Genomic DNA, 20682 nt, shown 5'->3' with positions numbered 1-20682 from the left:
ACATCTTGAAGAAAGTGGAGACTGCAGACTGGGATAGGGAGAGATTGAATATGTCCGTAAACACTTCAGCCAGCTATTCTGCGCATGCCCTGAGGATGTGGTTAGAGATGTTGCATCCTCAGAGCCTTGCTAGGGTTAACACGCTTAAATGTCTTACTCACTCGGCCATGGAGAACAAGTGCCCACAGTCCTTGGGAGTGGGCCGTATTGGTGGCTGTCCCCGGGGACAGATGCCCAGAGAGGGAGGGTTGACCCCTGCCCAAGGCCACCAGGGGGCACCACTACATTCAGCCAGCTTCCTTCCCCAGGTCTTTGGGGGGAAAGGGCCAGATGAGGTGGAGACTGACCAATGGAGGGGGGGCTACCCCCGCCAATGGCCACCAGGGGGCACCAGTACATCCAGCCCGCTCCCTGCACCAGGAAGATGAGGGGAGAGGGCTGAGGCCGACTAAGGGAGGGGTGGGCCGTCCCCCATAGAGGGGTCCGACCCCTGCCCAAGGCAATCAGGGGCGCCAACACATCCACCCAGCTCCCTTCCCTAGGGAGGTTGCCAGACCGCCACCAGCTGCCATCAGGGAGCCATGCGTCATGTGTCACTACATCCAGTCAGCTGCCTGCCCCAGGGATATGGGGGAGAGGGCCAGAGACGGCTGAGGGCAATCCAGGGAGGTGGGCCGACCCCCACCCAAGGCAGCCAGGGGCGCCACTACATACACTTAGCTCCATGCACTAGGGAGGTCGGGGAGGAGGGCCAGAGAGGAATGGCGCCGACCCAGGATAGGGGGGACCAACACTCAGGGAGTGGGGCCGACCCTCACCCACGGTCACCAGGGGGCACCACTACATCCACCCAGCTCCCTGCACCAGGGAAAGAGTGGGGGGGATGGCCAGAGAGGGTTGGGGCCGACTCAGGGATGGGGGCTGACCCCCGCCCGTGGCCACCAGCGGACGCCACTACATCCAGCCAGCTCCCTGCCCAGGGAATGGGGGGAGAGGGCCGGAGGGTGCTGGGGCCGACCCAGTAAGGGCGGCTAACTCCTGGAGAGGGGGCCCAATACCCACCCACGGGGGGAAATCCCCACCCAAGGGGGGAAGAGGGTCGGAAAGGGGTGGGGCTAACTCAGCCTGCCCTCCACTAACAGGTTGTTACATCAATCTAATGTCAAAAAGGGTGACAGAGCAGACAACCTCAACAGAGGAACATATAGAACGCTCCGTCGCTCCTTTTGCATCGAGTGTGTAGAGTCCTTAACCATAACCCTATTTTCACTGCAATTTCAACGTATGATTATGTTGACATTAGATTGATGTAACAACCTGTTAGTCAGGTCCAGTCATTGTTTTTTAATTGAACTTTTACCCCAATTTCAATGTTTACAACGCTGGTTGAAATTAGATGAAAACCATACTGGTTGATGACTTTTGCACATCCAAATGTGTTTCCAACGTAGATTCCACACATTAGGCTGACAATAACGTTGAAACAACATTGTTTCAACCAGTGTGTGCTCAGTGGGCTGGAGCTGTTTGGCCGCCATATTAGAGAATTTGTACCCTGTGATTAAATCAGTAATAGCTAGGCATCATTGTTTAGACTTCCCCTAGCTTTATGTTCAATTTGGTGCACTCATTATGAAGACATTTTGTGAAAATGGTGGTATGGAAATTCTTACACGGGGACATTCGAAGTCAATCTTAAATTACTCATTGTTTATTGTCAGCGCGTTGGAGAGGTTCTAACCAACTCAATGCACCATAGTACACATGTCAATCAGGAGCTCTCCCTGGGCAGACCCAGCCCAGGGTACGGCTGGCTATACATCGACAAGTTATATTTGCATGATTTAGCATAATTAATTCATCATTACCGTTTTTTTCCATTCATGTGACCGACCAATACTGTTTCATAACATGTGACAGACCAACATCTCATGAGGCTTCTCCTCTCTAAGTGGAGACCTTGAAACTGAGATATCTTTCGTTTGTTCTCAAAACAACGTAATCCGTTCTCAAAACACGGTCTGGGCATACTGACAATTTGCAGCTACGGATAGTGAGGATTTGTACAGTCAGCCATTTATCTCAGCCAGCTCACTGGTCACCATAGCAACACCCATCCATAGCACACTCTCCAGGAGGTATATTTCACTGGTCATCCCCAAAGCCAACACCTCTTTTGGCCGCCTTTCCTTCCAGTTCTCTGCTGTCAATCACTGGAACGAATTGCAAAAATCACTGAAGCTGGAGACATATCTCCCTCTCTAACTTTAAGCATCAGCTGTCAGAGCAGCTTACCGATCACTGTACCTGTACACAGCCGATCTATAAATAGCACACCCAACTACCTCATCCCCATATTGTTATTTTTTTGTTGTTGCTCTTTTGCACCCCAGTATTTCTACTTGCACATCATCATCTGCACATTTATCACTCCAGTGTTAATGCTAAATTCCAATTATTTCACCACTATGGCCTATTTATTGCCTTACCTCCCTAGTCTTACTACATTTGCACACACTGTACATAGATTTTTCTATTGTGTTATTGACTGTACGTTGTTTATCCCATGTGTAACTCTGTGTTGTTGTTTTTGACGCACTGCTTTGCTTTATCTTGGCCAGGTTGCAGTTGTAAATGAGAACTTGCTCTCAACTGGCCTACCTGTTTAAATAAAGGTAAAATAAAAAAATGAACACAGAAATTGGTTTATAGAACAGAACATGTATAGAACACAGAAATTAGCTATAAGAATATTATTAGTTATAAGAATAGTACAAGCATAAAAATGTCCCTTACAATGGGTTACCTGTACCTCTTTGCTGGACGTAATGCATTCCTATGGGATTTCATATAGGGTGCAATGTACTGGGAGTTACTTAATGTTAAAGTTATAGAATCATATTGAATATAATTTCAATCAATAGAAATACAGTACTAGTCAAAAGTTTAGACACACCTACTCATTCAAGGTTTTTTTATTTGTTGTACTATTTTCTACATTGTAGAATAATAGTGAAGACATCAAAACGATGAAATAACACATACAGAATCATGTAGTACCATAATTTGCAAATAAATTCATTAAAAATCCTACAATGTGATTTTCTGGATTTTTTTTCTCATTTTGTCTGTCATAGTTGAAGTGTACCTATGATGAAAATTACAGGCCTCTCTCATCTTTTTAAGTGGGAGAACTTGCACAATTGGTGGCTGACTAAATACTTTTTTGCCCCACTGTAAGTAGCATAAAAGACAAAACATCTGGAATACAATAACTCCACATGCGCAGCTAACTCTGAAGATGGTGTGGTAGGGTGTAGCCATTACTTGGATCCTATACCTGCCCCTATACTCTCCCTTCCTCAACCCTATTGAGAAATGATTTTCAGAATGGAGGTAGAAGGTCGCCATCCCCATGAGGATGCCACCCTCCTTCTGGCCATGAATGAGGCATGCGACGACATCAATGCAGATCAATGTCAAGCTTGGATTTGCCATTATATAAGGTTTTTAGCATGAGGACATTCATTGTGGATGAGAATTTAGGGCCAAATGCTCAAGACAGACTTGCTGCAAATGAACGCGTGCTAAACGTTATGTTTCATTTTCATGAATTTAATTTGTTTAATTTAATTTCTTACATTTGATTACTGACAGTACACCTATGTTGCAATTATATCTGAAAAATATAAATACTTTTTTTGCATGAACGATTGTAAAGGATCTTCATTGATCACACCTTTGAATACACATTGGATAGATATTATGGAAATTATAGGTTTTCTGTCAATTTTGTTGGGTAATGTAAGTGTATTGCCTAATGTGAAAACTGTGTAATGTACTGTAATTTACACTACTGTAGCATATTACTTTCAGCACTTCTAAGGGAGATATGAAACTAGTTTCTTGCATTGTTTGCTATTGGATTATCTGGTAGATAATACGACTAAATTGAAATTATCTAATTATGTTGTGTTTTGGTGATTAAACCAAAGTTCTCATTACATCGCACAATAAATGTATATGTTGAATCAATGGTTGTGTGGTGAGAGATGTTTACAATCCAAATGAAGACATGCCATTAGTTGGGTGTAACTCTGTAACTAAATATGCCATTAGTTGGGTGTAATTCTGTAACTAAACATGCCATTAGTTGGGTGTAACTTTGTAACTAAACATGCCATTAGTTGGGTGTTACTCTGTAACTAAACATGCCATTAGTTGGGTGTAACTCTGTAACTAAACATGCCATTAGTTGGGTGTAACTCTGTAACTAAACATGCCATTAGTTGGGTGTAACTCTGTAACTAAACATGCCATTAGTTGGGTGTAACTCTGTAACTAAACATGCCATTAGTTGGGTGTAACTCTGTAACTAAACATGCCATTAGTTGGGTGTAACTCTGTAACTAAACATGCCATTAGTTGGGTTTAACTCAACATGCCATTAGTTGGGTGTTACTCTGTAACTAAATATGCCATTGGTTGGGTGTAACTCTGTAACTAAACATGCCATTGGTTGGGTGTAATTCTGTAACTTAACATGCCATTGTAGTGAACATGCAGTACATGTGATTGAAGTCATGGAATGGTCTGGGGAGTTTGAGGTGTTTCAGGTGGAACTTGTGTGAATTACAGTGTGTGTGTGTGTGTGTGTGTGTGTGTGTGTGTGTGTGTGTGTGTATGCATGTTTGTTTTTGTATAAGTCGTATGAGTAAGCAGTGTTAGCTACCTGTCTAGGCTGGTAGGGAAGGCAGGAATGACTGTAGATATGTTTTAAAGGCTGAACGATCTTTGTACCTCCTAGGTCAGCCCTTCTTCTCTTCAAATTCTGCAGAGCCTCATCCATAGTCTTCGGGCTGTAGTCCTCACTCTTACTGACATCCAGAAAGACACACACACAAGGTCAAGGGGTCATCACCACAACATATTAAAGGCCCAAGACATAGACATTTAAATATGTTGCCTACCTGCTACAAATTATTAGATGTAAACATTAACTGTCAAACAATGTCACCGTTTACCTTTGGATTAACACCAAACAGAATGACATGGCTAAATGTGTTTGTAAACAACTTGAACTGACTTGAGACAAGGTTTGGAAGGAGAGAACACTCACAGACAGAAGGGGAACTCTGGGTACAGGCTCAGCATGACCAGTGGGTCGCCCATCAGAGGGCCTGGGAGTGGGGGGAGAGAGAAAAGTGGAGAGAGAAGAGGAGAGGAGAGAGAGAGAGAGACAATGGAGAACGAAGAGGAGAGGAGGAGCCAGATAGGTCCGGTCGACCAGCTGGTCAGATAGGACCGGTCTGGCCGGCCTGATAGGGTGGTCCGACCGGCCAGATGGAACCAGTCGGCCTGACAGATGGGACCAGTCGGCCGACAAGATAGGTTGAGCCTCGACACAATCCTGTCCCGGAGCTCTACGGACAATTCCTTCGACCTCATGGCTTTTGCTCTGACATGCACTGTCAAGTGTGGGACCTTATATATACAGATGTGTGCCTTTTCAAATCATGTCCAATCAATTGAATTTACCACAGGTGGACTCCAGTCAAGTTGTAGAAACATCTCAAGGATGATCAATGAAAACAGGATGTACCTGAGCTCTATTTGAGTCTTATAGCAAAGGGTCTGAATACTTTTGTAACTAAGGTATTTCTGTGTTTTTTATTTATTTTATAAATTTGCCAAAATTTCTAAAAACCTGTTTTCGCTTTGTCATTATGGGGTATTGTGCGTAGATTGATGAGAAAAAAAAATATTTAATCAGTTTTAGAATAGGGCTGTAAAGTGACAAAATGTGGAAAAAGTCAAGGGGTCTGAATACTTTCCGTGTGCGTTACAACACTCCTATTCGGCTGGAGTGTCGTAAAGCACTCTGGAGCAGTGGAAACGCATTCTCTGGAGTGATGAATCATGCTTCACCGTCTAGCAGTCGGATGAACGAACCTGGGTTTGGCAGATGCCAGGAGAACGCTACCTGCCCCAATGCATGGTGCCAACTGGTGGAGGAGGAACAATGTCTGGGGCTGTTTTTCATGGTTCAGGCTAGGCCCCTTAGCTCCAGTAAAAGGGAAATCTTAACGCTACAGCATACGATGACATTCTAGACGGTACTGTGCTTCCAACTTTGTGGCAACAGTTTGGGGAAAGCCCTTTCCTGTTTCAGCATGACAATGCCCCCGTGAACAAAGCGAGGTCCGTACAGAAATGTTTTTTTGAGATCGGTGTGGAAGAACTTGACTGGCTTGCACAGGGGCCTGAACTCAACTCCATCGAACACCTTTGGGATGAATTGGAACTCTGACTGAGAGCGAGGCCTAATCACCCAACATCAGCGCCCAACCTCACTAATGCTTGTGTCTGAATGGAAGCAAGTCCCCGCAGCAATGTTCCAACATCAAGTGGAAAGCCTTCCCAGGAGGCTGTAATAGCAGCAAATGGGGGACCAACTCCATATTAACTCTCATGATTTTGGAGTGAGATGTTCGACGAGCAGGTGTCCACATATGTCAAATGAGGTACTGGCAAATTACAGTATGAAGGAAATATGCTTTGAAATCTGTCAATTTTCCACTTGATCACTTCCCTTTACTGGAATGACCGGTATAAACTAGCCCATACCTCCCCCAATTCAATGCTATTATATTTGTGGGATGTAGTGAACAAGTTCACACTTCAGTAGATTTGGGATGCATCCCGGTTTGCGACAGGTAGCCTAGCAGCTAGAGCATTGGGCCAGTAACCAAAAGGTGGCTGGTTCAAATATTATGGGTGTCTGTCCTGTTATAGCACCAATAATTACCAGCTAATAGGGTAAAACATTTTATATCCAGTGTTTGATGACAGATGTAAAATAATAATTCCACAACTGACAAAGGCAAATTATAATCTGTTAATGCTTCTTTATTGAAATATTGATTGAACATGCATAACTGGAAAACAAATCATACCAACGTACCATAGTGGTGTGCCTGAATCCCATTCCCATTCCCAGCCTCTAGACTCATAGCATACATTGAAAAATGAACAGCTGTAGAAAAATCACCCACATAATAAAATATCTACATGGAAATATGCATCCGCTCAGTACACTGCGTCTTTGGATAAAGGCAGTCATCCATTATGTCATAAAACATCTACAGATCTGTACAAACATCGACAAATATTTATCAGTATAAATATATTTCTGCTCTGTACATTGTGTTTTTGGATACAGGCAGTCATCCATTATGTCATAAAACATCTACAGATCTGTACAAACATCTACAAATATTTATCAGTACAAATATATATATCTACTCTGTACATTGTGTTTTTGGATACAGAATTCATCCATTATGTCCTTTGATCATTTCTCTCTCCCCACAGGATAAGGCCATGCACTGTTGATAGGTTGATAAACATAGACAATCATTCAGGTCAAAGATACAGATACCCATATTTGATTAATGTCCCAAAAGAATGCAACTATTGATCAACATTAAGATCAAAATACCTGGGTTAAAATAACTATTTGAAATGTTTCAAATACTTTGTGTTTGATGTTGCCTGCCAATAGTGCCAGGTGGGAAGGGTTTGCACTCGACTATTCTATTGGTTCTATTGATAAATGAAAGTACAAATCAAGCCCAGCTAATGTATTTAAAATGACTTCAAAATAGTATTTGAACTCAGATCTGATATAGATTTTCTGGACCCAGTTTTTCCAAAAACATTTAATCCAGATCAAAAGAATCCTGTGTTGTATTAAATTCTGATCCCCTTCCAGATGTGGTCCCTTTTTTATTTTGGGATATCGTACTAAGACAAAATGAAAAATCCCATTATATGCTACAAAAATATGTCATATGACATTAAGTCTAAATATTGTCTTCCTGTGTGTTTCCAAAATCGAATGGGGAAACCAGATTGAGACAGCACAGGATCATTGTGATCTGGATTAAATGTTTTTGAAAAACTGGGCCCTGAACATTTCAAAAGCACTAACCTCAGTGTCTCCAGTTTAAAGGTTGGGTCCTCCATTACGGCAGAGAGCAGTCTCAATCCAGAGTACCCAGGGTTATTGTTGTCTAGATTAATTTCTCTCAGGTGTGACGGGTTGGACAACAGAGCTGAAGCCAGAGAAGAACATCCCCCATCTGTGACTCTACAGCGTGACAGTCTGCAGAGAAAGACCGAGAGAGCAAGGAGGGAGAAAACATGAAAACACTGTCTGTAAACCCTAGTTACATTGCTAAGATAAGCAGACTCAAAACAGCAATTCTGTAATCAAGTATTATTACGTAAAGGCATGTTAATTGACTTGACAGCAAGAGATGAATATTACATGTGCAATAGAATATAATGTATTGTATGTGTGTTCTCGCCACCAGAGGGAGAAAAGGCTTAGATAAAACACCCAGGTTTCCTCACACACACATTGTGTGTTAGTGTTATGTGCACACGCTTGTGTATCTTACAGATGTTGCCTTCACCAGGGTTGCGGTAAATTCCAGGCAACTCAGAAAGTAAACCAAATCCCAAATGTTCCCAATTGAAAAACATTGCGAGAAAAGTATGAAAGACATTCCTATGTACTTCCTGAATTGACCCCAACCCTGGCCTACACCAAACCCAGCTCAGAAATCAGTGTGATTGAATGTGACTGAATAACCTCTGATTGAATGTCTCAGCCTAACATTATCTTCCAAAGTGTAGTCATTCTGATGTACTATTTTTGTTGTGGTGCTAATTTATGTGATTCAAGTCAATGATACCATAGAATTGGAATTAGCCATAGTCTGAGGGTATATGTTAATTATATTTCTATGGAGCTTACCGGAGTGTCTTCACTTTACAGTGAGGACTCCCCAATCCAACACAGAGCAGTTCCACTCCTGAATTCTTCAGCTCGTTGCCACTCAGATCCAGCTCTCTCAGACTACAGCCTTTTGAGCTGAGAGCTGAGGCCAGGGCACCACAACATCTCACAGTGAGATTGCAGTCCTTCAAGCTGAAGGAAACACCATTTTTGATTGGAATGTGTTAAAATCGCTTTATAGTTAAAATAACATGTACCTTGTAATATAATGGTCACAATACGTACTGCAATGTCTCCAGATTACAATGTAGATTCTCCAGTACAGCAGAGAGCAGGTTTACTCCTGAATCTCCTAGACTATTCCGACTCATGTCCAGCTCTCTCAGGAATGAGGGATTTGTCTTGAGTGCTGAAGACAAGAAGAAAATCCCGTTCGCTGTGACACCACAATCTGACAGCCTACAGAGAAGCAAGCATAAGACATATTGATACATTTTATCAATGCATCAAAATCATCCAATAAGTAGTAGTGTATCACTTGTAGATTCAATACGATCATCCAATATACTGTACATTGCAATATAACATTTGTTGATTAATATACATTGTTAAATCATTTGAATCATCTGTCACCTTCAAGATTGTCTAACTTCTCCATTATCTAACTCAAGTTTAATCAATAAAAATGATTAACTTTGTGATACTTAATTTTAGGACACGTACACTACATGACCAAAAGTATATGGAAACCTGCTCGTTGAACATCTAATTTCAAATTCATGGGCATTAATATGGAGTTGGTCCCTCATTTCCTGCTAAAACAGTCTCCACTCTTCTGGGAAGGCTTTCCATTAGATGTTGGAACATAGCTGCGGGGACTACTTGCTTCCATTCAGCCACAAGAGCATTAGTGAGGTCGGGCATTGATGTTGGTCGATTAGGCCTGGCTTGCATTCAGCGTTCCAATTCATCTCAAAGGTGTTCGATACGGTTGAGGTCAAGGCTCTGCGCAAGCCAGTCAATTTCTTTCACACCAACCTCAACAAACCATTTCTGTATGGACCTCACTTTGTGCACGGGGTCACTGTCATGCTGAAACAGGAAAGGGCCTTCCCCAAACTGTTGCCACAAAGTTGGAAGCACAGAATCATCTAGAATGTCATTGTAAGCTGTAGCATTATGAGGGCCCTAGCCCAACCATGAAAAACGGCCCCAGACCATTATTCCTCATCCACCAAACTTTACAGTTGACACTATGCTTTGGAGCAGGTAGCGTTTCTCCTGGCATCTGCCAAACCCCGATTTGTCCATCGGACTTCCAGATGGTGAAGCGTGATTCATCACTCCAGAGAATGCATTTCCATTAGGCCAGAGTCCAATGCCGGTGAGCTTTACACCACTCCAGCAGAGGCTTGGCATTGCGCATGGTGATCTTAAGCTTGTGTGCGGCTGCTCGGCCATGTAAACCCATTTCATGAAGCTTCCGACTAACAGTTATTGTGCTGCAGTTGCTTCCAGACGCCGTTTGGGACTTGGTAGTGAGTGTTGCAACCGAGGAAAAACTACTTTTACATGCTAAGTACTTCAGCGGACTCGTTCTGTGAGCTTGTGTGGCCTACCAATTCGCGGCTGATCCGTTGTTGCTCCTAGACATTGCCACTTCACAATAACAGCACTTACAATTGACTGGGGCAGCTCTAGCAGGGCAGAAATTTGATGAATTGACTTGTCAGAAAGATGGCATCCTATGACGGTGCAAGTCATTGAGCGCTTCAGTAAGGCCATTGTACCGCCAATGTTTGTCTACGGAGATTGCATGGCTGTATGCTCGATTTTACACACCTGTCAGCAACAGGTGTGGCTGAAATAGCCTAATCCACTTATTTAAATGGGTGTCCACATACACTATATATACAAAAGTATAATGTATAATTTAGCTCTCTTACCTCAGTGTTGTCAGATTACAGTAGGTATTCCCCAGTCCAACAGAGAACAGCTTCACACCAACATCGTGGAGTTTGTTTTTCCCCAGGTCTAGCTCTCTCAAACTTGAAGTGCTGGAGCTGAGAGCTGAAGCCAGTGCTTCACAGCATTTCTCAGTGAGGTTGCAATCATTCAACCTAGGGTGATATAGAACAGATCCTTTATTGTTTATTTGACCAAACCTCACAACACACACACCCAGAAGGGTGGAAACAGAACAGCGTCAGCCGCAGAGCAGTGCTGCCGAACCAAATACAGTCTGCCGATTCAGTCCCGACTTATTGCCCTGCTTAAACCAACCACCATGAGGACACAGTCTTTACCTCAGTGTTTCCAGTGTACAGCGTTTATCCTCCAGTACAGAAGAGAGTAGTTTTACTCCTAAGTTACCAGGTTGGTTCTCACTTAGGTCCAGCTCTCTCAGGGGTGATGGTCTTGGCCTCAGGGCTAAAGCCATAGCCAGAGCAGCACAGCCTTCCACTGTGAATGTGCATTTTTTAAGCCTTTGGAGAGAAGTGACATTTTTTTAAGATTGGTAACATGAGGTGCATATTATTTCATATGCATTGTTATATAGTCTAGTTAATGTAAAATATGACCATAGTGTTGAATTGAAAATATCAATAAAATAAAATATTATCTATGAAAACATTTCTCAAAGTGCTCAAAATAATGAGTTGTTTACAACAGTTTCTCAAGTTTGCACTGTGGATTCTTCAAAACAACTGTCAGCCGTTCTAATTCTGAGTCTCCTAAGTTATTCCCGCTCAGGTCCAGCTCTCTCAGGTGAGAGGGGTTTGACGTCACAGCTGAAGCCAGAGAAGCACATCCTTCTTCTGTGATACTACAGTTTGACAGCCTACAGAAAGAAGGAATAACGCCGTCACTCTTCACTCAGAAATATGGGATACCGTGTAAAGAAAAGACTATTCAATTATTCACCTCAGCGTCTCAAGTTTACAGTGTGTATCCACCAGTACTGCAGAGAGCTTCTCCACTCCTGAGCCTCCAGGGCCATTCCTGCTTAGATCCAGCTCTCTCAGGTGTGAGGGGTTCGACGTCAGGGCTGAAGCCAGAGATGAACAGCCTTCTTCTGAGACTCCACAGCATGACATCCTGTGATGTTAGTTCATGTAAAAACATTCAACTCTTTGCCTCAAAAGATGATTCACATTTAGAAAATATTCAGTGTCATTGTGAATAGAAGTAAAGCATTGTAGTTTTACAAAAATCATTCATATTAATGTTAATTATGGAACATTTGGCTCGAAATGGGTCACCTTAATGGCCAGAAATATTACCCAGAAATTATATTTTTTGGGGAGGAAGGGGCACACATAGCCACAACCATGAGCAAAATCATATGTTAGCTAGGGCTGTGATGATACCAGTATCGCAATATTTCTTCTATGGCAAAAATTCAAACATGCAGCAGACCAAACTGTCTGGTCCTTTAAAAACCTGCTGAATAGCTTGGAAAATAAATAAATGTGACTCTGGATGACAACATAATGTGGTTTGTTTCCAACAATTAGGGCTGTTTTCCTAAAGAAGTTACATCTGCTTTATATTTTGTTTCCTTGCCACGATACTGTCGTAATACTGGTATCATCCCGGCCCTAATGCTAGCCTATAACTGGTTTCATGAGTTTAAAGAAATCAATGGATTGTTATATATGTTTATATGAACCACACAGGCAACACTCATGCCATCATTTGAGGAAAACAATTAGCAAGTAAAATTCCCGGTTTACTTTTAAGTGAATTCTGCTGCTTGTGTTTAGACAGGTGTATGCTGAACATGTCTTAATCCTGTATTAAGGTGTACTGTCCTTAATGTTGCACATCAAATGGTCTTCTGTTTGTTTTCTCCACATGACAGAGAAGCATGTCTGTTCTACATGTCATATATCTATTTGGACTTTCTGAATACATTTTTATCAAATTAGTCAAATCTACTACAAAACACACAATGTTGAATGTGTGACAGTCTAAAAAGCATATTGACTTTCAAATTTCTGTTGATGTCTCCATAAGGAAGGGAAAGTAATGGTACCGTGGTAAAAAGGTGAAACTAAGCTAGGATTCTTACTCAGGTGTGCCTTCGCCGGGTCAATGGGAATCTACCTCCACAGTAACCTTTGTCTAATGCAATTGTTTTTGCTTAATTCCACTGATCAGAATACTCACCTCAGTTTCTGCAGTTTACATTGTGGATCTTTGAGTACAGTAGAGAGCATTTTTACACCGGAGTCTCCTAGGTTATTTCCACTCAGGTCCAGTTCTCTTGGGTGTGATGGGTTTAACCTCAGTGCTAAAGCCAGAGAAGCACAGCCTTCCTCTGTGATATTGCACTGAGACAGTCTGAAGAGAGACATTCTACAATTAAATGGCATACACTTACTATAGGGCTGTGCACTAAATGGTAGTACAAATCAAATCACAACACATTGTTGGCCGTAAATACAGTTATCTAGCATTTAAAATCTAATTTCACGCTCAGAAGATTGTCTTACTTCAGTGTATCTAGTTTATTGAGTGGATTCCCCAGTCCAGCACAGAGTGTTTTCACTCCTGAGTCCTGCAGGTCATTGTTTCCTAGGTCCAGCTGTCTCAGACTAGAGAACTTTGAGCTGAGAGCTGAGGCCAGTGCTTCACAGCATCTCCAGGTAAGTTTACATCCATTGAGTCTGGGAAAATATATTGTCAAATGTAATGAGTTATCAGACGACATCTTCGGTCTCCAAAACTTCCTTCACAGAGCGAAAAATACTGCACAAATGAACCATGGCATTTTAAAGAGACAGGACACATTGTTGTCCTATCCTAAACAAATTTAGAACGGGTAACATGGTGGTTACTTATAGAAATGAATTATCTTCACTTGAATAGATCAGTAGTATGATTTTGTCCAGGGACTACGAAATGCAATTACCATCAAGTAATAGAATATTGATTTGCTAACTTTCAGTACATCGATTTGACCAAATACTCACAGAGCGGTTCTAGAAGCTTTGACCACTGGCAGCAGCCTCAGAAGACACTCATCCGATCTGATGTATTTCTTCAGGTCAAACACTTCCAGCTCGTCCGTGGAAGTCAGCAACACAAAGACCAGAGCGGACCACTGTGCAGATGAGAGTCTGGCAAACAAGGAACTTCCAGACCTTATGTAGCTTTGGACTTCCTCCTGTAAGGAATGGTCATTCAGCTCATTCAGACAGTGGAACAGATTGATGCAACACTCTGGAGAGGGCTTTTCCTTGATCTTCATCTTAATATACATGGCTGTTTTCTCATTGGTCTGTGAGCTGCAGGTTTTTTCTATCAGTAAACCTTGTAAGATATCTTGATTGCTCTTCAGCGAGAGGCCGAGAAGGAAGCGGAGGAAAAGGTCTAGGTGCCCATTCTCACTTTGAACGGCCTTATCTACTGCACTTAAGTAGATGTCTTTGCCTTTGGAGCAGTGTTGTTCTTCTAGCATTGGATTTTCATTGCTGGTTTTGAATGAGATGAAAACATACACAGCAGCAAGAAACTCCTGGATGCTCAGATGCACAAATTGGTACGTCTTGCTCTCGTACAGTCCAAACTCTGTATTGAACATCTCTGAACAAACCCTTGAAAAAATGGACCCCTCTCTGACATCAATGCCACACTCTGTCAGATCCTCTTCAAAGAAGGTCCGATGGTCTTTTTCCAGTTGCTGATAGGCCAGTTTTCCCAGTGACATGATGCTCGCTTTATACCAGAGTGGATCTCGCTCATTTTCTCCAGGGTACTTTCGTTTCCTTAGCATTCTCTGGATGTTCAGGAAGTGCATGTACATTTGGGTCAGGGTTTTGGGGATCTCTCCACTTTCCATTTTGTTCATTCTCTCCAGGACAGTGGCTAAAATCCAGCAGAACAAAGGTATGTGACACATGATGTAGAGGCTCCGTATTGACTTAATGTGTTTGATGATTCTGTTGGCCAGTTTCTGATCACTGAATCTCTTTCTGAAAAACTCTTCCTTCTGTGGGTCATTGAACCCTCGTACCTCTGTCACTCTGTCAACAAACTCAGGGGGGATGCGATTGGCTGCGGCTGATTGGGAGGTTATCCAGATGCGAGCAGATGGGAGCAGATTCCCCTTGATGAGGTTAGTCAGCAGCACATGCAATGAAGTTGACTCTGTGATGTCACTCAAGATCTTGTTGTTCTGGAAGTCTAGAGGAAGTCGACACTCATCTAGACCATCGAAGATAAATAACACTTTGTGTTCATTGTTGTTGAGAATTCCTGCTTCTTTTGTCTGAAGAAAAGGATGAAGAATGTCCATCAAACTTTTATTCTCCCTCATCAAATTTAGATCCCGAAAAAGAAGTGGAAAGATGAATTTTATATCCTGATTTGCTTTTCCTTCAACCCAGTCCAAAACAAACTTTTGCAAAGAGACCGACTTTCCAATGCCAGCAATTCCTTTTGTCAGCACAGTTCTGATCGGTTTGTCTTTCCCAACTATGGATCTGAAGATGTCGTTGGATAGGATTGGAGTTTCTTGTAAAGCTGTTTTTTCAAATGGTCTTACCTCATGCTCATTATTGACCTCTCCACTTTCCCCCTCTGTTATATAAACCGCTGTGTAGATGTCATTAAGCAGTTTGGAGTTTCCATGCTGAGCTAAACCCTCCTGAATAGTACTGATCTTACTGTTAATCTTCAGATAGTCTTTTAGTTTTTGATGGCGGTCTTCAACATGTATATCTGAAAGAAACAAAATGACAGAAAAATACATCAAAACATGAAGACGATAGATTTGATTGTTAACAGAAATCTATGCTCAGTAGCTTGTGTGTGCCCTTTTATTCAAAGGGCTGTGACATCCACCAAAAATATATAAAGATTCACACTTAGTGTCAGATTTGCATGTAAAGTTAAAAGTAATTACTGTATTTAAAAAATAAATTTAAAAAACTTAGATGGTCTGTAGAGGGAGGGTGTTATTACCTTCAGAATTAGGAAAAGTATCTTCATCATCTGGAACGAGAAAAAGCGAGAGAGCGAGAGAGAGAGAATGCGAAGGGAGAGAGCGACAAAAAGATCTGGGATGTGTGTAAAATTTCCCAACACCAGATAGTAAGTTGTACTTTATGTATTCAATTTAATGAGTCAGAAGTTTGAGGTTACTTACCACCACCCTTCGAGCCCACACTGATGTAATAATTAATGTCTCTTATTTGGCTGCCAGAGATTGTGGGTGATATGACATTGCTGCCATCCTGAGCGGTGTTGGTAGACTGGAAAGAAGTTCCTTGTGTAGGTATGGAGAGATCTGGCCTCTTCGTAGGGCCAGCCTTCTTAAAAAAAAAACGTTCTGAGAGAGAGGAGTCAGACAGGGAAAATATAGAGATGCATCTATATATAGGAGCAAAACAAATTCCAGACTTGTTTCCATTTTAACCAGTCCTGTCCTCTGTATAACACAACGTTTATTTAACTAGTAGCTTATTCTACAGTTATGGCCTGTATATGGGTTGAACAATTCTGGTTAATTACCTTTGGAATCCATAGATACAATCTCAGCTGGACTGGAATGGACAGACAAGGACTAACCCGGAAAACAGAGAAAAAGCAAGAAAGAGATGTAAATATTTTGGCTATTAGCTTGGGTGCACATTCATTTAATGTTCCAAATGCAGGTTGACGTTTATGCTTAGCCAAAACTTCAAGATGGCGGACTGAACACAACTATGTAGACCACCTCATGATAAAAACGAAATATTCAATATCGGTAAATTAGACTAAATATTAGCGCTACACAATCTGGTGTGTAATAACCTTCAATCTGGATAACAACACAAAACAAATCACGAGACTAGAGAAATGCATCGACAAATATTACGAAAACAAGCAACACCCAAACATAACGGAGAATAAAAGGGGAACATATTTCAAAACGAAAACGTGACTCTTCTACAGACACAGACGATTTAATCTTTTCACCACCGTGAATGGTAAAGGTCGAACCCGATCTGTTAAAAAATCAATAAATGACAAACTGCGCATACTTGAACTAGTCAGTAAGGATATAAAAGTGTTCAAGGCAAGTCTCAAGATGAGTGACGAAACAGCTGCGACATTGGAGAAAGACAAACAAGCTAACAGGGACAGTCAATAAGATTAAAACTGAAGTTAATGAACTTAAAATGGAGAACATCGTTCTGAGAGAAGCCTTACTTGACATACAGACTAGATCCATGAGAGAAAAACTGGTACTTACAGACCGAGGTAATGAAAGTTTCAGGTTGGATATTCGTCTGTAGTTTTCCTTACGTCCACCAACAGCAGTTAGGGATGTCAACAAAGTGACAAATCAACATTTTCACATTTCAATAGCTCTTTAAGCATTACTCCTAAAACGTTCAAAACTGGTTGTAGCTAACCCGATGGCATAGACACACATTGCACACACTTTTTTTTTGTCTATTTACATCTTGCACTATTTTAAATTATGTATTTAAATTTTTGAATATCAATAGCTCATTGGTCATGTGACCTACTGACTTCAAAACAAGGTTCAGAATTCTTCTCAGTGGGCCTACACATTGCACACCAATGTTTGTCCATTTTCATCTCTCGATTTTACATGAATTTTTCAAACTTTAAAATTTCAATAGCTCCTTGGTCATGTGACCTACTGACTTCAAACAAGGTTCAGAATGTCAACTAATTGGGCCTACACATAAGACATATTTTTCCAACATCATGACACTTATTTGGAGTCTGTGGCTCAAGTGGTTTGAAAGCGCGAATATCCTTTGAATATACTATTTTAAACTGTCTTTACCACAGTTGCAGCTATCCAAGAGAAAGAAGAAGTTCCTGAATGTGTAGTTAGACAGTTCCTCCTTACAGCGCTTCAGATCCCACGCGAAGCTATCGACAAAATCGAACTCGAACGTGGTACACTGCTTCGGACAGATATACAACCTTGTATATGATGAATCACTATAATTGTTTGCTAAAATAATAATAATTGCTTGCCATAATGTAATTTTGATAATGGCGAGACTGGTGAGAGGTAAAAATCCTTTGCATAAACTGCCTACATTACTACAAATATAAATAGCTAATTATGGAAAATAAGATAAACATGATTTAAATATATATATATATATATATATATATATATTGTTATATAATACAAATCGAGGTGAGGGCGATTGTTAGTTGAGAATTATCTGTTAATTGAATGATTAGAATATTCCGTCCTGAAACATATAATTGTATGGAATTGATTAGAATGTATAAAATCATAATCAATAAATGTGTAGTCCTAGTCAGAATTAGGGTAAAACAATATGTCTTTATGGTATTTTAAACACAGACTGTCTGAGCTTGGTGCCGACCTGACTAGCGATTTGGGAGAGAACGGGGAGTACTCTCAAGGACAAGGTCACTAATCTCTGTGGGCTGGGTAGTGAGACAGTGTGTGCGTAGCAGGACATTTTGTGCGTCTGTTTGTGTGTACAGTGGGACAAAAACGTATTTAGTAAGCCACCAATTGTGCAAGTTCTCCCACTTAAAAAGATGAGAGAGGCCTGTAATTTCCATCATAGGTACACTTCAACTATGACAGACAAAATTAGCAAAAAAAATCCAGAAAATCACATTGTAGGATTTGTTTATGAATTTATTTGCAAATTATGGTGGAAAATAAGTATTTGGTCAATAACAAAAGTTTATCTCAATACTTTGTTATATACCCTTTGTTGGCAATGACAGAGGTCAAACATTTTCTGTAAGTCTTCACAAGGTTTTCACACACTGTTGCTGGTATTTTGGCCCATTCCTCCATGCAGATCTCCTCTAGAGCAGGGATGTTTTGGGGCTGTTGCTGGGCAACACAGACTTTCAACTCCCTCCAAAGATTTTCTATGGGGTTGAGATCTGGAGACTGGCTAGGCCACTCCAGGACCTTGAAATGCTTCTTACGAAGCCCCTCCTTCGTTGCCCGGGCGGTGTGTTTGGGATCATTGTCATGCTGAAAGACCCAGCCACGTTTCATCTTCAATGCCCTTGCTGATGGAAGGAGGTTTTCACTCAAAATCTCACGATACATGGCCCCATTCATTCTTTCCTTTACACGGATCAGTCGTCCTGGTCCCTTTGCAGAAAAACAGCCCCAAAGCATGATGTTTCCACCCCCATGCTTCACAGTAGGTATGGTGTTCTTTGGATGCAACTCAGCATTCTTTGTCCTCCAAACACAACGAGTTGAGTGTTTACCAAAAAGTTATATTTTGGTTTTATATGACATTCTCCCAATCTTCTTCTGGATCATCCAAATGCTCTCTAGCAAAGTTCAGACGGGCCTGGACATGTACTGGCTTAAGCAGGGGGACACGTCTGGCACTGCAGGATTTGAGTCCCTGGCGGCGTAGTGTGTTACTGATGGTAGGCTTTGTTACTTTGGTCCCAGCTCTCTGCAGGTCATTCACTAGGTCCCCCTGTGTGGTTCTGGGATTTTTGCTCACCATTCTTGTGATCATTTTGACCCCACGGGGTGAGATCTTGCGTGGAGCCCCAGATCGAGGGAGATTATCAGTGGTCTTGTATGTCTTCCATTTCCTAATAATTGCTCCCACAGTTGATTTCTTCAAACCAAGCTGCTTACCTATTGCAGATTCAGTCTTCCCAGCCTGGTGCATGTCTACAATTTTGTTTCTGGTGTCCTTTGACAGCTCTTTGGTCTTGGCCATAGTGGAGTTTGGAGTGTGACTGTTTGAGGTTGTGGACAGGTGTCTTTTATACTGATAACAAGTTCAAACAGGTGCCGTTAATACAGGTAACGAGTGGAGGACAGAGGAGCCTCTTAAAGAAGAAGTTACAGGTCTGTGAGAGCCAGAAATCTTGCTTGTTTGTAGGTGACCAAATCCTTTTTTTCCACCATAATTTTCAAATAAATTCATTAAAAATCCTACAATGTGATTTTCTGGATTTTTTTTCTAATTTTGTCTGTCATAGTTGAAGTGTACCTATGATGAAAATTACAGGCCTCTCTCATCTTTTTAAGTGGGAGAACTTGCACAATTGGTGGCTGACTAAATACTTTTTTGCCCCACTGTATATGTGTGCATATGGTTGTGTGAATGTGTGGGCGTGAGAAGTCAGTATAAAATTAATTCTTGACTTTAGAATGTTCCCGTGAATAAACCTTTTTGACTATTTTAGGCCTCCGTCTGTTTCATTCAACCAGTATCTTACAAGTTCTGGTTTGCAGACTGAGTAATATAATTCAATTGGGTTATGTACCTTGAAAACAAAATTATCTTATCAGTGATGGAAATGCATGTGGCTGTTGATCTGCTTCTGTTCTGTGGGTTGTACTGTGTGCTCTTATCGAAGGATGGGTCCCAGTCTCTCTGGGGCCATGGGATCCGGGGGTCTGGGGTGGTCTGCACGGGCATTGGGATGACAACCCAACTCGGGATGAAGAGGGGTTTTAGCGGGTGGAATAGTGGGGACCAATTGGAGGTTTGCTTAGTACCATGCAAATATCATGGTACAGCTATATAGACACTTAATCATCATGTTACTTTTTAATGGTTCGTTTACAAACATATATTATGATTAATAGAACTGAAACTTGTGTCTCATTATGGTAATTGGTGAAATAAGAATAGCCAGGCTAAGCAGATAATAAGAAAACACGATCAGTATTTACCTGGCTAAAAGAAAAGGAATATAATATCAATTGTTTACAGGGAACTCATTCAACAATTTTAGATGAAGTTTTGTGGGAAAATGACTGGGGAGGGGGTAAATACATTTCTCCCATGGGCAAAGAAATCCAAAAGGGGTAACGATATTAATTAACAGTAATTTTGATCTAAATATGCAAATTTTCC

At 41.5% G+C, this 20682-nt stretch overlaps 1 protein-coding gene across 2 annotated transcripts; it reads right to left on the bottom strand.

The window, feature by feature from the left end:
- Positions 1-6888: 6888 nt before the first annotated feature.
- On the bottom strand, positions 6889-17770 carry LOC139414992 (NLR family CARD domain-containing protein 3-like). Of its 2 annotated transcripts, none has more exons than XM_071162686.1 (15): positions 17052-17770; positions 16328-16379; positions 15963-16145; positions 15779-15799; positions 13786-15535; positions 13306-13479; positions 12980-13153; positions 11732-11905; positions 11475-11648; positions 11113-11292; positions 10753-10926; positions 9092-9265; positions 8825-8998; positions 7994-8167; positions 6889-7388 (listed from the first exon to the last, which is right to left on the bottom strand). In XM_071162686.1, the coding sequence occupies exons 2-15, from the start codon at positions 16338-16340 to the stop codon at positions 7355-7357; spliced, it is 3573 nt and encodes a 1190-aa protein (XP_071018787.1). In that variant the 5' UTR covers positions 16341-16379; positions 17052-17770; the 3' UTR covers positions 6889-7354. The 2 variants fall into 2 exon arrangements, with proteins under 2 accessions (XP_071018787.1, XP_071018786.1); XM_071162685.1 differs by having other exon boundaries at positions 15779-15808; positions 17052-17727.
- Positions 17771-20682: the final 2912 nt, after the last annotated feature.

This window comes from Oncorhynchus clarkii, chromosome 8 (genome assembly GCF_045791955.1).
Source record: "Oncorhynchus clarkii lewisi isolate Uvic-CL-2024 chromosome 8, UVic_Ocla_1.0, whole genome shotgun sequence".
NCBI classification, from domain to species: domain Eukaryota; kingdom Metazoa; phylum Chordata; class Actinopteri; order Salmoniformes; family Salmonidae; genus Oncorhynchus; species Oncorhynchus clarkii.
The sequence above is the reverse complement of the archived record's forward strand: the minus strand, read 5'-3'. Positions and strand labels throughout refer to the sequence as shown.

Excerpts from the sequence above, each read along its gene's own strand:
- LOC139414992 (XM_071162685.1), bottom strand. Across the intron at positions 15,536-15,778 it reads TACTTTTCCTAATTCTGAAG|ATATACATGTTGAAGACCGC; the intron begins GTAATAACACCC and ends TGTTTCTTTCAG. Across the intron at positions 9,266-10,752 it reads TGTAATCTGACAACACTGAG|GCTGTCAGATTGTGGTGTCA; the intron begins GTAAGAGAGCTA and ends GCTTCTCTGTAG.